Source organism: Parasteatoda tepidariorum, chromosome 4 (genome assembly GCF_982258835.1).
Source record: "Parasteatoda tepidariorum strain Cologne lab strain chromosome 4, Ptep-v5.0, whole genome shotgun sequence".
In the NCBI taxonomy this organism is placed as follows: domain Eukaryota; kingdom Metazoa; phylum Arthropoda; class Arachnida; order Araneae; family Theridiidae; genus Parasteatoda; species Parasteatoda tepidariorum.
This window is the reverse complement of record NC_141758.1, coordinates 6584241-6599123: the sequence shown is the minus strand read 5'-3', so window position 1 is coordinate 6599123 and position 14883 is coordinate 6584241. Positions and strand designations below refer to the sequence as shown.

General features: G+C 31.2%; 2 protein-coding genes across 7 annotated transcripts in view; both read left to right on the top strand.

Annotated features, from left to right (window-relative positions):
- The window catches only part of LOC107450876 (purine nucleoside phosphorylase), a 54496-nt gene that overhangs the window by 15071 nt on the left and 24542 nt on the right, over window positions 1-14883 (top strand). The gene's annotated exons all lie outside the window — the stretch shown is intronic.
- LOC147810234 (uncharacterized) lies at window positions 10545-13938 on the top strand. 3 transcript variants are annotated; one of them, XR_015432930.1, is made up of 3 exons: window positions 10545-10723; window positions 10826-10936; window positions 13632-13938. XR_015432930.1 is itself a non-coding variant. In XM_087160566.1 (3 exons), the coding sequence occupies exons 1-3, from the start codon at window positions 10623-10625 to the stop codon at window positions 13193-13195; spliced, it is 345 nt and encodes a 114-aa protein (XP_087016692.1). In that variant the 5' UTR covers window positions 10545-10622; the 3' UTR covers window positions 13196-13610. The 3 variants fall into 3 exon arrangements, 1 of the variants encoding a protein (XP_087016692.1); XM_087160566.1 differs by lacking the exon at window positions 13632-13938 and adding an exon at window positions 13063-13610; XR_015432929.1 differs by lacking the exon at window positions 10545-10723 and having other exon boundaries at window positions 10733-10936.

Genomic DNA, 14883 nt, shown 5'->3' with positions numbered 1-14883 from the left:
AAAAATGATTTTTTTCCTGAAGTGGTAGATAATGAAATACTTATTATTTTTGCCTGCCCTCTTTTCCTTCTAAAAATTACAACGTTTTTAATATAATGCGTGATGATAGATATGAAGAAATAAATTACTTTTTTTTCTACTTCTTGCACTTTTAGGCGCACTTATTTTTCTTGTTTCATTCTATTAAAAATGGAAAATTCCCACTTAAAATCATATGATTAACCGTCACTTCTTACAACTGTAGAACAACATTTTTTTTTATTTTCCGAGGGAACTCTGCTCAAACAATTTCAAAAGTGATATCATTTTGCACAAAATCTAACTACGATTTCGAAAATAGGGAAAAGAAAGACTGGTCTTGATTCATTATTTTGTTTATGGCTAAAAAAGAAAAAAAAACAATTTTAATCATCAATTTCATAGATTTTATACCACTGGCAGTCCTACCAACCATCTACGGGGTCTCCCTGGCCGAGCGATATGCAAAGCGTGGAGGTAGCGGGTTCGAATCCCGCCATATCCCTGGATGTATTCTTTGTGATGTCCTTCTCTAAATTGTTCTATCTGTCCTACAACTTGACAAAGACTTATAAGCCTAACTTGAGCACAAAAGCCTGCAAATATATGTAATTTCAATAAAGCAATAATAAACCAACTTTCTACTCTTTTCGAAAAACTAGTGGAAGCTAAGCTTATGCTTTATTTTATTCTGCCCTAAATAAATATGATTTCAAATTATTTTTTAAGTCACTACATGTTACGGATCCCAGCAGAACACCGAAGTTAAGTATCACTGACTGCGTGCGGATGAGTGACCATTTGAATCAGTCTAAGATGAGACCTCGTGAAACTGTTCTATCTTAAAGTGCTCGACTTCGCGCGTAGGTTGTCGGGCTACCGAAGCGGGGATGCCATCCTCTCTGCAGAGGATCAAAAGTGTGATGGCATGTCTTCGGAATATCTCAGGGATGTTTCCCCGATCGTCGCCAATAGCCCATTGCGCAGCTCTAGTGCGACGTAAATGAACTACAACCATCTCCTTCGTGGTGAGGTTTTGTAAAAGTTGGCGAAATTACCAAAGATTCTGAAAGCTTTAGTTTCTAATAGTGTACCACCCAATAAAATATTTTCCAAATAGCGTAGATTTCCTGTATTTAACGTAGTTGAGATACGACATAAGAGTAATAATCTTTTATTGGCTCAGAGGAAATATTTACTGGAAAATTCCTTGTAGAGATAAAATGAATAGCTCAAGCTTTCAAGCTTTTAAAACGAATCTAAGCGATTCAAAGCATGTATCCTACGCAAGTAACGATAGATTTTTGAAAGCAATTAGCTTTTAAAAATTATAACAGCTTTCACTTTTATTAATGCTGTTTTTAATTTCTGTTAGCAACCAAATAAACATCTTAATCTTTGATAAAACTTTAGTTTTTAGAGAAGTCTAACATAGAAAGTAGATAGACTAATGGGGGACAATAAACATTGCATGTCAAGAAATGATTTTGATGAAGTTTCAATTTTAGTATTCTGGTAGTGCACACAATGCTTTTGATTGGCAATAAACTTTACTTGTCCAAAAATGATTGAAACTTATTTTCGATAAATAATAATTTCTAGAGGATTATAAAAGGGATAGTAAGAAACGAAGACAATTTTCGAATAACAATTTATTTATGTTTTCCCTATTCCTGAATTAGGTTACCAGGGGCCATAATTTTTAAGAAAAAGTACAGCACACAAATTATTAAAACGAACCACCCGGAATAATTTTTGATCTAATTATCATGGAACTCAACGTTCTATGACTTAGTCTTAATGGTTAGAGGGGGTGACCCAACGCCTCCTATAACTGAAAGCCTCCACACGGTTCTTTGTAGGTAATCCGATCAGACCACTATGGAGGTAAACAAGCTCTCGAAAGAACCACTTAATACAAAATGTAGTAAAAATAAGATAGTGGTAGGAAATTAATGTCTAAAAATTTGTTTAATTTATAAATATTATTAGTTTGTCTTATTTACTTGTCAACCACTATAGATTCATTTCTCAAATATATATGGTAAATTCCTCTCGATTACTTTTAGAAAAGAAATTGGATTCATGTGTACAACAGGTTCACTTTTTAAATAGTCTGCGCTGACTACTTATAAAAAACCGTGTGGAGGCTATTAATTACCTCAAATATGCTAATTAATTAGTGCTGTCCATGTTTTAAGGTAGAAAATCAAGCACAAAAACGTACTTTCTCTGAATTAATAAACCTTCAACGGATTCAAATTTTTGACCCATAAAATATAGGAGTAATCGCATGGGGATTATGGCCCCAATAGTTTGGTCGAACTAGCGGCCCAAAGTTTGGATCCTTTAAAGTTAAGTTTATTTTTTGCATATTTCGCCATATCTCGAGAACTTTTTAATCAAATGGAAACATTTTTCCACCTAATAATACATTTTTTTATCCAAATATTGTTTTATGAAAAAAATAGCTCTGAATAATTATTTTTTTAAAATTATTTATTTAATAATAGTGGAAAAAATGTTGAATTGTAAGGTATGCAATTTCTTACGTCGATTTAAAGAATGTAATTTTACATTGAAGATTGCAGAAATTCTGCGAAATCGGCCGAGAGATTACTCAGCAACCGAATTCTAAAGAAGCCGTATTTTTAAAATTTAATTTCTCGGAAAATATTCGACCCATTTCGTCCAAATTCTGTAATTTTCATTGTAAATTACATTCTTTAAAATGATGTAAAAAATTGTACATCTTACAAATCAAAAATTTTTCGATTTTTTTTTTAAAGAAAATGATAAAAAATAGTAAATGTTTACAAAATTTTTATTTTGCATTGAATTATCTTTGGATAAACAAATTCTCTAATCTTGTGCGAAATTTTTAAAATTTACTTAAAAAGTTCTTTAGATATTGCGGAATAGGCAAAAAAAATAAAATTAACATTAAGAGGTCCATACTTTGCCCCGCTCTCCGGACCAAACTATGGGGATAGTATTTCCCAAATTGCTACTACCCCCTTTATTTTGGGGATCAGAAATCAGCATTCGTCAAAAAAGTTGTGTTTACGTGTCTGATTTCATAACTTAAACTCTCGTCCGTACTAATGGACTAGTATATTTGAGGTCCCTCTTTCGAATCTTTAAGATTATAATTCTCAAAACGTAAAGATCCAATCCTTAGATCAAAAGTTATTCAGGATGGTTCGATTTTTATTTTGTGTACTAAATTTTTAACCCCCCCCCCCCACCCATTTCGATCCAGTCTTGATCCTAATCGCTTATATCAGGGGTGGCGAACCTTTATACACCAACGTGTCATTTTTTCTAAAAAAATTTTTAATGAAATCACAGACGTGCCGTTAAATAATTTTGACTTCATGATTAATGGGAAAATAATAATACTAAATACTATCAACTCAAAACTCTTTATTTACATTGAAAAGAAAATACATTTTGCAATGTCTCAGTTATACGCGTAATTCAACTTAAAGTAGCATCAGTGGGACTTCTGTTTTTGCAGATTAAATTACAAATAACATATATTAGGTTGTAAGATATTAGTTTAAGCAGGACTGTTGATTTTTTCGCTAGTTATTTATTGTTAGCTTGTTTTTTATGGTTATTAATTGTTCTTTTAGCATTAATTGTTAAATTTTTTATTAATAATTGTTTATTATTATATGTTTTTATACGTTTTTTGTGAATTTTAATTTAATTGTTACATATACTTCTTATATACCTGCCAACTCTTCCAGATTTTGCGGAAGATTTTATTTTCATATTTAAAGTGGTAGTAATTATATACTATTTTTTCTTTTATAATATTAATTTTTAAATGATATTGATCACCACTATTCTTACAAAAATTAAGCACATATATTAAAATGCGTTACTATCATGGTTGTCAACTTAAGTTTGCTAATATACAACTTATTTGTTTGCTTAAAATTGAAGTTTTTATTCCATTTTAATACCACTGGGAAAAATGATAATGGAAGGGATTAAAAGTTGGTAGGTATGTTCATAGTGTGTGACATTTGTGTAATAACAATTCATAGTGCAATAACAATTGTGATCGGTGGCGTGCCCAAAATATTGTATCGCGTGCCACCCCTGGCTTATATCATTAACTTTAACTCATAGCATCTACCAGCTTATTTATTGCTAGCAAATACTGTTTTTAATTGTTGTTTAGTTATATTTTGTAATTAATATATTTAATAAATTTGGAAACATAACTTAACAATTATTTAATTTTTAAAGTGGTAGTTTAATTGGGAATAATTTAAAGATTTTTGGCATACTCTTGCAATTAGACTAGCTAAATCAGGTTTTTTTAACCTAACCTTTAATCATAGGCCACTGAGATTAGTAATTGGCATATTTTCTTCACAATAGTGGCACCAAAACAATTTTTGACCCGTTTTCTGTTAATCCGTCACCTAAACAGAACAATGAGAAATATTTTGAGTTAAAAACCAGAGATGCCAGCTGCTCCGTACAAGCGATAATAAATAAAGACACGGTAAATGATTACGCATGCTTGCATTTCACAAGGTAGAGTTTAAAGCAGGTATAAAAAAATGGTAAATTATTTAACCCTACGAATTATTTAGAAATAGTGGTGAATAAAAAACTTCTAAATTGAATTTATTAAACCAAGAAACTATACTACTATTGATAAACTACCACTTTGAAATTTATATTTGCTGTCCGGAGCAAGTTGGTATCTCTGAAAAACCTATTAATTAACTCAATCTGATGGAAAGAAAATAAAAGTATGATCGAATACTATAGCAGAATTTTGACAACTATAGGGTTGCCGAGTTAGACTAAAAATACAAGATGCTTGTGCTTAAAAAATTCATTAAAGGAGATTAAAACGAGCTACTTTTTCTAGCATATCTTTTTTTCTCCAGTTCACTATTATAACTGATTGGAAAGAATAATTTTGGTTTACTTTTCAGAAATTCTCCTCTAAATTAAAAGCCATACTAACCATCCATCGAAATGGTTCGTGTAGCTGTATTCTATTATTTTTTTTTAAATTTTATTTCTGACAATGTTGTTCTCTTTAATCCTGTATCTTATTTGTCTTTTACTTGCTTTCGTTATCAAGACCTTGCCTCTACTTAGTGGTCTCATATCAATTTGTTGTCAATTCGTTCTTCAAATTATTTCCTAATTATTATTATATGTTTAAACTTTATTACTTATTCCTGTCCAAGTCCCGCAGTGGACTGATCGTTAAGACACGGTTCTCATCAGATCACCGAAGTCAAGCATCACTGGCTGCGGTCGGTGCGCGGGTGGGTGACCCACTTGGATTAGTCTGCGTAGGGACCGAGGGTGTGCGGTATTGGTCCTCGTTAAACTGTGCTACAGTAAAGTGCTCGACTTCGCGTGCAGGTCATTGGGCTACCGAAGCGGGGGTGCCATCCCCTCTGCAGAGGATCAAAATTGTGATGGCATGTCTTCGGATCATCCTCCGGGATGTTTCCCAGACCGTCGCCAATAGCCCATTGTGCAGCTCTAGTGCGACGTAAATCAACAACAACAACAATTCCTGTCCAAACAATTAAAAATGGAATCAATTGGTTAACTGTAGCCGTAGACCAGTGATTCCCAAATGATATTTCGCGGAACCACAAGGGTTCTGCTGAAAAGTTATGGGGGCTCCCTGACTTCTTTAACAAATATTGATCTTTTTTTTGAAGCCTGTAATAGGCCTGAACAGTACCAATTATTTAATATTAAGGTTATTTTTATGAAACTATTCATGCAAAATTGTAATAAAATCTAAATAGGAAATTTTAAAAATATATATTTTTGCCAATAACAATGCATTGATCAAATTGTTAAAATTATTGTTACAAATTATTTGTAACAGAAATTTTTACAAATTATTGCATCAGTATTTCTCATCGAACTTTAAAATTCAAAATAAAATAACCAAATTTAAGAATAAAGAATTATATTTTCTGATAATCTTTCTCACAATTAATAACAATTCTTTTTCAAAAATTATTACTTTGTTTTATTCAATTTAAACTAAAAAATTGGCAAAAACTACTAGTAAGGATGCGTAGCGTTTTTAAAAAGTGTTGAAAGGTGCTTATTTTTGTTTTACGTTTTTTGAAATCCCTTAAAGGTGCTTTTTTTATTCGGAGTTTGTGAAAAGTGCTTAATTTTCGATCTTTTAAAAAGAAATTTTTTCTTTGTCGTGTCGATTGTCGTTCTAAAATTGCAAAAAAATGCATGATTTTCACAATTTTCTCTGTAATACTTATCAGAAACTTATTATTTTATCGTGATCATGTAAATTTGGAGAAAATGTTTTTGAATTTTATTGAATTTATGTTAATGAATAATGAACTTTAAACGATAGAAAGAAATAATTTTTATTACTACACAGATACTTATGATTTTTTTTCTGGAAAGTGATTAAAAATATTTTTAAGTGCCTTGAAAATACTTAAAAGGTGCTTTTTTTTAAAAAAAACCTGTCTAGGCACCCTTCTTGTCTTAACTTATACAACAAAAGACGTAGCCTCTGCAGCCTTGCGAACTCAATTGCTCAACAAAAAACCCAATTGCTAGATTCATTGATGAAACAATAAAAGAAATTTCCTTCACATTAAATGTTTCTGATTTAATTCAAAGTTACTGTTTCAGTTTGCTTACTTACACTTGCTGAGGAACGTTTTTTAAAAGTCAGAGTTCCACTAAAATAATTTTGATCGTTTAGGGCTCCGAGGCTTTTTTTTTCCTTTCCTCCAAGCCCTGACCATGTACCTAGGTTATGAAAAACCCTTAACCATATAGTCCAGGACTTGGCCACAAGGGCTCCGAGGCTGAAAAAAAAACTAGAAACCACATTGCCGTAAATCACACACTGTTTTTCAAAAGCACTCAGCACAAACTATTTCGTTTTGAACTTAAGCCAACTCATGAAATAAATACTGCGAAAGAAGCTCATCTCTTTAAAAACATATACATATTTAGAAACAAATTTATAAAAATATTTATAAATCTGAAAAACTATTTCAAAAATTCAAATATAGTCCGGGATTTCAATTATTTCGCTTCGACAAAGAGTTCAGAATTTGGTGAGCTCAAAAAACTGCGGGAACTAATAAAAATATGATACGGAGTACCTATAGCCAATGAGGCCATCTCCGTAAATTGTGATATGTTTATTGAATCATTGACTGTGACGTTACAATTAGTTGATTAGTTCATTTAGATTAGTTAAATTAACTTCTGTTCCATACATAAATATTTATATTGCTAATTTTTATTGGTAGACAAAATTATCTTTCCTCTACAAACAAATCTTTAATATTGAAATACTTATACTAACACTTTTATCCTTTTTGATAACAAGATGACATCCTTTTTATAAATTTACTAGCTACAATGATCATGTTAATTCTGCATTAGCAACTCCTTCCATCTTCCTTTTTCGTAATTTTAGATATAATAGCAGATATAGTTCTTTCATCAGGAGTTGTTATTTGGAGCCACCTTCATCACGTGGTATCCGACGATACTATTTCGCTATTTTTGGGAGAAGAATGTGAAAAATCCTGAACAAGATTGCTATTTGACGATCGTCTGACAAAAATATTTATTTCGCAATCTTTATGTGCATTTTTTTTAATCATTAAATATTTCATAAATTTGATATTTATTCTCTCCTTTGAGTGAATAGGTTGTCCTTTTTGAGACATTTTGCACAGAAAACAGAAGTTTTTAAATTTAAAATATATTTAATTAGCTATAGTAACGATAGGTATAATAACAGATGATAAGGAGATGTAAGTGACTGAAAAAGAATTCACTGTTTGCGTTTGTCGCGCATTAAGGGTTGTCTCAGTTTCAAGCGCAGAGATGTTTCTCCTCTTACTCCAGCGTTCAAATGAACTCTTCTTCCAAGGTGGTGGAACAAAGTGCCAACTCCCGCTGAACGAACTATAAATTAATCTGAATACGAACTCGCATACGATCGACTATAATTGCAAAAAGGGGGGAAAATATTGGTTAAAAAAGGTTGAAATTGTTAACTTTGTATAGCATATTTTTTGTTTAACATAAAGCAGAATGTTTTTATTGTAATTATGAATAGTTTGAAATGTAAGTCCAAGTGACGCAATTTAATAATTAAAGTGATTATAAATAAGCAAAAATGAATTGAGTGAAATGAATTCTGTGGCATAAGATAAGATGACAATTAGTAACAGTCACCATATAGACCGTTAGCCTTAAAGTTCTACCACAAATATAATAAGAAACATGATGGATGGGATAGTATCAAGTATGAGGAGAAATTAGCTTTCGTAGAGGATAGATTGATAGAACTAACCCCGCTTTTACGTTACATGGGGAGGTTAACCACGAAATCCTCCCATGGTTAACCTAACCAGAATATACCTCTAACCTGTGATCCGTCTACAACTGGGAATATTTTATGTCAGCACTGTGGTTGGAGCGTGCCGAAAGCGAAATTCGTATCGACCCACCATCGCTGGGATTCGAACCCGGGGCACCCCAATGGAAGGTGAGTGCTCTATCCCCTGAGTCACCAAAGGTGCTCCCGTTTCAATTTGAGCATTTCAGAAGAGGAATTCTGCTTAGTGATAAATTCCATGAGGCAATTTTATTTTTATTGTTGTTTATTTTTATTAAAAAGAGACCAGACTGGTCTGCTTTAAATTATTGCTATTGTTGTTACTGGGGATTAGTTGTTGTTGCTAATTCCCATCTGGTCTGACGGAGTCAGACCAGATCAATAAATCCGTTGACATTTAGGACGTCCGAAACTGAAAGGGGAGAGGAATGAATGTCGTTTCAGTCCAACCCTAAACAGTTCAACGTGTGCTCAGGTGATGCCTGGTTTTGTTGGCATTTAGGGCAAAAGAGGAAAGATCTTTTGATTAGCAGAAAATGTGAGACTTTTCAGGTGTCCACTGGCCAGTCCGGATAAGCAAGTGCTGGTCTGCCTGTCACCAGGAGGAGTACTCTCCTTTTTCTATTGAAGAGTATATTTTCATAAAACCCAGAGCTAACTAGTACTTAAATGGCCGAATTTTCAATGGGCATATAAGTCAGATCGTAGAGTTTAAGAAACAACTGCAAGTATGCTTTGACATCAAGAGCAGAGATCCAGTTTAAGTTTGCGCTGCCTAACTAGCATGAGATTGATCAAAATTTTAACTTCAGCATTCTTTTCTCACACACGCGAAAGCTAATTAATTTGTGTATAGTAAATGTACAGTTTGCAGCTTGTTCTATTCAATGCATACCAAAATAGTATATTTAATAACTAGGAGGCTCCGCCCCCTGCTCGCTAACGCTCGCCAACCCCCGAGAATTGCTACGCAATCCTATGTGGTTCACGCCGTGAACCATGGCTCGCTGCGCTCGCTCGCCAATGAATACAATGTTCTAGCATAAAGACATAATATATTATCATCAAAGACATAGTATTTTATCATCAAAGACATAGTATTGTACTTATGTAGAAGAATTCTGCCAATGTTCTTATTGGCTTTTAAAAAAGTATATTAGCTATTTAGATTGAATATTTAGATATTATTAGAAAAAATCAAAACATTAGCTAAATAAGAAACATATTAGCAAAATAAATTATCACATATTGCTTCACTAATATTCTGCATTTTAAAGCGTGAAAATTCAATGCATAAATAAATGCGAAATATAAAAAAATTCAATGCATTCAATACAAACACTTAAACGTTTTTTAGACGTTTAGGTAGCTCCCAGTAGAAAAATATCAATTTAACAGCGGCCTTTTAAAGCATTCTCACTTCAATTAATTAATTAATTCCTGATTGGGTATAATATAAAAAAAACACAACTACTTCCACTTAGTAGGAATAACATATGACGCAATGCTAAACGAATGGAATTTAGTTGTTGTTTATTTAGTTGTTGTTATTAGTAGTTGTTGTTATTTGTTTTAGTTGTTGTTGTTTATTTAGTTGTATTTAGTTTCAATAACTTTTCTTTATAATGCAATAAAATCTGGCGAGCAGCTATTTAAACGATCGAACACTTCGTTTGTTTATTTGTGGCTTGAAGTTAGGCTCGCAGAAAATGCCGTTCATTGGTTAAATTTAGTAGGAATAACACAACCTGTGACGTAGGCTATATTATACCCAATTGAGTTTAAATTAAATATTGTCATGTTTTTAGTGCATGAATCTGAATTGGGTATAATATGAAAAAAACACAACTACTTCGATTTAGTAGGAACAACATATGACGCAATGCTAAACGAATGGAATTTAGTAGTTGTTTATTAAGTTATTGTTATTAGTAGTTGTTGTTATTTGCTTTAGCTGTTGTTGTTTATTTAGTTGTATTTAGTTTCAATAACTCTTCTTTATAATGCAATAAAATCTGGCGAGCAGCTATTTAAACGATCGAACACTTCGTTTGTTTATTTGTGGCTTGAAGTTAGGCCAAAGATTGTATAAGTATAAAGATGGGAAAGCCGCGAAAGTCGTAACAAAATTTGGCACAATGCCAGCGCTTCGTGTACGGCGGAGAAGTTTGTCTCCAGGGGCACAGTGCAGCGCATGCGCATTATCATCCTTAGTTTTGGAAGGAGAGTTTGGAGAGAGAAGCACATGAGAAATCAATCAATGGCGGACGTTAATTTGACACTTATCCCTAACAAGTAAGTGCGCTTTGTATAACCTATCTTCTGTTGATTTTTTTCTCCTTGTTTTCAATTTTGATAAAGATTCTAATCCTCTTTTTTTCTTTCAATATTTTTCAGTGATTCTTCTGTGCGCAAAGCAAAGAATTATGATAGATGTGCTTACTGCAATGTAAATAGAGCGGGTTATCCAAATTTGAAATTGTTTCGCTTTCCTCAAAATATCGAAATGTAAGTAAATAGTTAAGCATTTTCGAAGATTTCGGTAAATTATTTTTCAATGATTGATTATATGAACCTATTAGATAAGACTGACTTAGAATTGTAACTAAATGTGTGACTAATTTATAGTGTCTGACTTTAATTTAATTTCATTTGGTTTTTAAATTCTGTATAATTCCATAAGTGCGTTTATCTTTTTTGGTCGGAATTAAATATTTACAAATGAAATTTATGTATATAACTAAGTAAAAATTTAAATGTTTTTCAAGAAATGTGAAAAAGATCTATAAATTTGACATTTTAAATTTTTGAAAGTTCATTACATATGCAAACCTGCCAACTTTTACGCATTTGGCGTAAAATTTTATTTCTATATTTAAAGTGGTAGTAAAATGTTTGCTTTCTATACATTCCTTGCATTTATAAACTTAATTTATAATCTTTTTTGATCACCACTAATTTAAAAAAAATTAAGCATATATATAATAATATGTAGTACTCTGTTTGCACGCCGTTTAAACTTTTTCAAAATATAGCGTATGTTGCTGCCTAAAATTGTAATTTAAATTCCATTTTACTACTACTTGGGAAAAGCATCCTCGAAAGGATAAAAAGTTAGCAGGTATGCATATATGAAATTATTTAAATAGTGTTAAGTGTAAAAAGTGTTACTTTTTATTCATATAATATTTATAGAGTGGTTTATAGTATATATATATTTTTTATTTGTCTGTTAGCTCTAAATGTCCAGCAAACAGTACCGTCTTTACTTATAGGCACACAGGGCAATGCCCGGGGACCCCATTTCCTCAGGGGGCCCTAGAGAATCGTCTTTTTTGAAAAATTGCTTTAAAAAGAATTTAAGACTAAAAACATTACCCTATATATTAAAAAAAAATTTTTTTTTACAGAGTATGCATATTTTTTTTACAAATGGTGATTGATTATCAAACACCAATAATTGGAGTAGTTTATCACCAAGAAAACTTAAAAAGTCAACCGAAAAGTATTTTTCTTATTTTATTATATGAGGATTACAACTGGTTAGCGTATCAATTTTTTTTAAACTATGCATAGTTTAAAAGTACTTTATTTGAGTTTTTGTGGTAATCAAAATGAGTTAAAATTATTGTATTATACAGTCCCTGGTCAAATTATTAGACGCACTATAAGATTCTATGTAAAATCTTAATTACTCAGGTGATACTACACAGCTTTATTGTATTTACGCTACTGAAACCGGTTTGTACTTGTTTACGTTTGTGTATCAATTGGTTAAATTAGGCAATATGTAATATAAATTCGACAAAATGTAATAAAAATACAGATTATTTATTGTATCAGGTACTATATTATAATATTATAATAATTAGGTCAAATTAATAGACGCACTGTAGTTTTTTAATAATGACATGATTTGCACGAGTTTACATACTATACTTTTATAATTAAACATACGCGTTAATTTATTAATATAATGTATTTAATTATAAAAGTATTAATATACATGTTAATACTTTTATAATTAAGCATACAAATAGATTTTTATTCGGGATATTTTTCATTCACCTCCTATTTGTATTTATTTTTAACGTATTTCAATTCATTGTTAACCAACTGATACACTAACGTAAAGAAGTGAAAACCGGTTTCAGCTACGTAAAAACAATAAAGCTGTATAGTAAAGCTGTACCTGATAATTATAATTTTACATAGAATCTTAAAGTGCGTCTAATAATTTGGCCAGGGACTGTATCTTAAAAATGATTTATTTTTTATATGTGAAGTTTTTTAGTTTGTTTTTAAGCATTACGACACATTACAGGTCTAAAATATTTTTGTGTCCTGGGCCCCTGCATGCTATGAAGATGATACTGCCAGTAAAACATAAATTTAATTGATTTTGTTATTTAATCCCCCAATGAATTGTTTTGTTGTTAAATTTCCTTTCTAAATATTTTCCTTAAACACTGCCTGCTTTTTTAAAACTATTTAATAAAATATTAATACTTAAGAAAAATAATACATATAATTTATTAATGCCATACATTTTAAGTTCCGTTCTCGAATTAGACAGCATTCTTATGTCATATTAGCACTTTAATCTTACTGTGTGATTTTTTTTTTTATATTAGGTGCAAGACTCACTTCATTGCTATTTATTTGTTTTTAACTTTGGAACCCTTTTGGTTCAATGATATTTTATATCTTATATTCTGGAAGCCTGTTGGTTCAATTTCTATGTTTTCAATGTTTTATTACGTTTAAATTGCTTTTGCTTGTCTAATTTACCTTTTGATCCAATGTTTTTAATGTTTACAATCTTTCACTTACCTGTTTACCCTCTTGGATCCAATGTTATATACTGTATTCTTTTTCAGATTGTTGTTGTTAGTAATATTCAAAGATACTTAAGAAATCATGTAATGCTATATCAAATTCGTCTCTATTCAATACTTAGGCATTCAAGTCATTGTCAACTAAAATTATAGGATGTCAACTAAAATTTAGGATAAGCATTAAATATTATTATATTTATTTATTATTCATTTATTTTGTTTTATTATTCATGTTTATCATTGTAAATTCTCATCTTCTTTTGTTTTCAAACTGGAAATTGTATTGTATCTTTTTGTTGATCAATAAATTTTCACCCCGGATGCCCCCGCTAGGGGGCGGGACGGGGTTGAGCTTTGAATATTAGGTGCAAGAAATGATTAGAGACCAGCAAAATTGTATCGTTACGGAATGTTGATACTGACAGACTGACTACATAACAGATGTAGATTGTGTTCAAGACATTCTAAAATTAAAGATTATGTATCAAAAATAATGCAGACTTGTTTCTAGTGCAGTTCCAATGAACCAATATTGCATCTTTTTAATTTTATGTTATTTTATTTCATAAACTTGCTCAAATATTTATTTATTGTATAAAATGTATACAATTTTATTTGTGTAATTTTTATTTTATTGAAAAGTATATTCTTAAAATATATAACCAAAAAGAATATTTTTAGATACTTTTAATAAAGATAAAACAAATTCTGCAACAAGTGTCTTGTTTATTTTTTTAAAACTCTAAGTATATATATAATTGAAAATTTTTATTTTTATATAGCACATTTCTTATACATATACACACATGGAAAAATTAACAAAGCGAAAAAGTTTTTTTTTTCCAAGGGGAAATAAATTTTACTCAATTTTTAATGAATTTTTATTTTTTAATATAAATTACTTTTGTTAAATAAATATTTACTACTTTAAAATAAATTATATTCCAGCTAAAATTTTTGAACTGAAAAAAATTTCAAAGCAAAATCGGATCCGATTATAATTAACGGAGAAAATATGAGTGCATTTGGGTAAAAATCAAATGTTCTGCGCCCGTTCTTCAATCGCTCTTGACGGTTGCTTTCCTGCATTACACCTTCAGCGCCCAAGTTGGGGGAAAGATCCTTACGACTTAACATTGATAGTATAGGAAGTTTCCCTTCTTTACGCGAAGCGTATAAGTTCTTTGGTTAGGCTCGCAGAAAATGCCGTCCATGGGTTAAATTTAGTAGGAACAACACAACCTGTGACGTAGGCTATATTATACCCAATTGAACAACCTGATAATGCTCCCGCTGGTTATTGTTATCTGGTTGCTCACTACGTGCTCTTGCGCGCCGAATCCAATCAATTAAAAATGAAAACTGCTGCCAGCGCCAGAAAAGAAATATCATCGGTTTTATTGATACATACATACGTACGTATTAGTTTTATATAATATAGATACTTGTGCACCGACCCGTGGAACATTTTCGCTGAAGTCAAAAAAGAGTGCCAATCAATGCGAAATTTTGCCAACGGTGGAAAATTATAATTCAAATTTGTTACTTTTTCATTGTTGGCAAAAAAAGTCTCGTTGTTAGGCGTTATTTTTTGGTTTTGCCGAAAATAATTGTCAG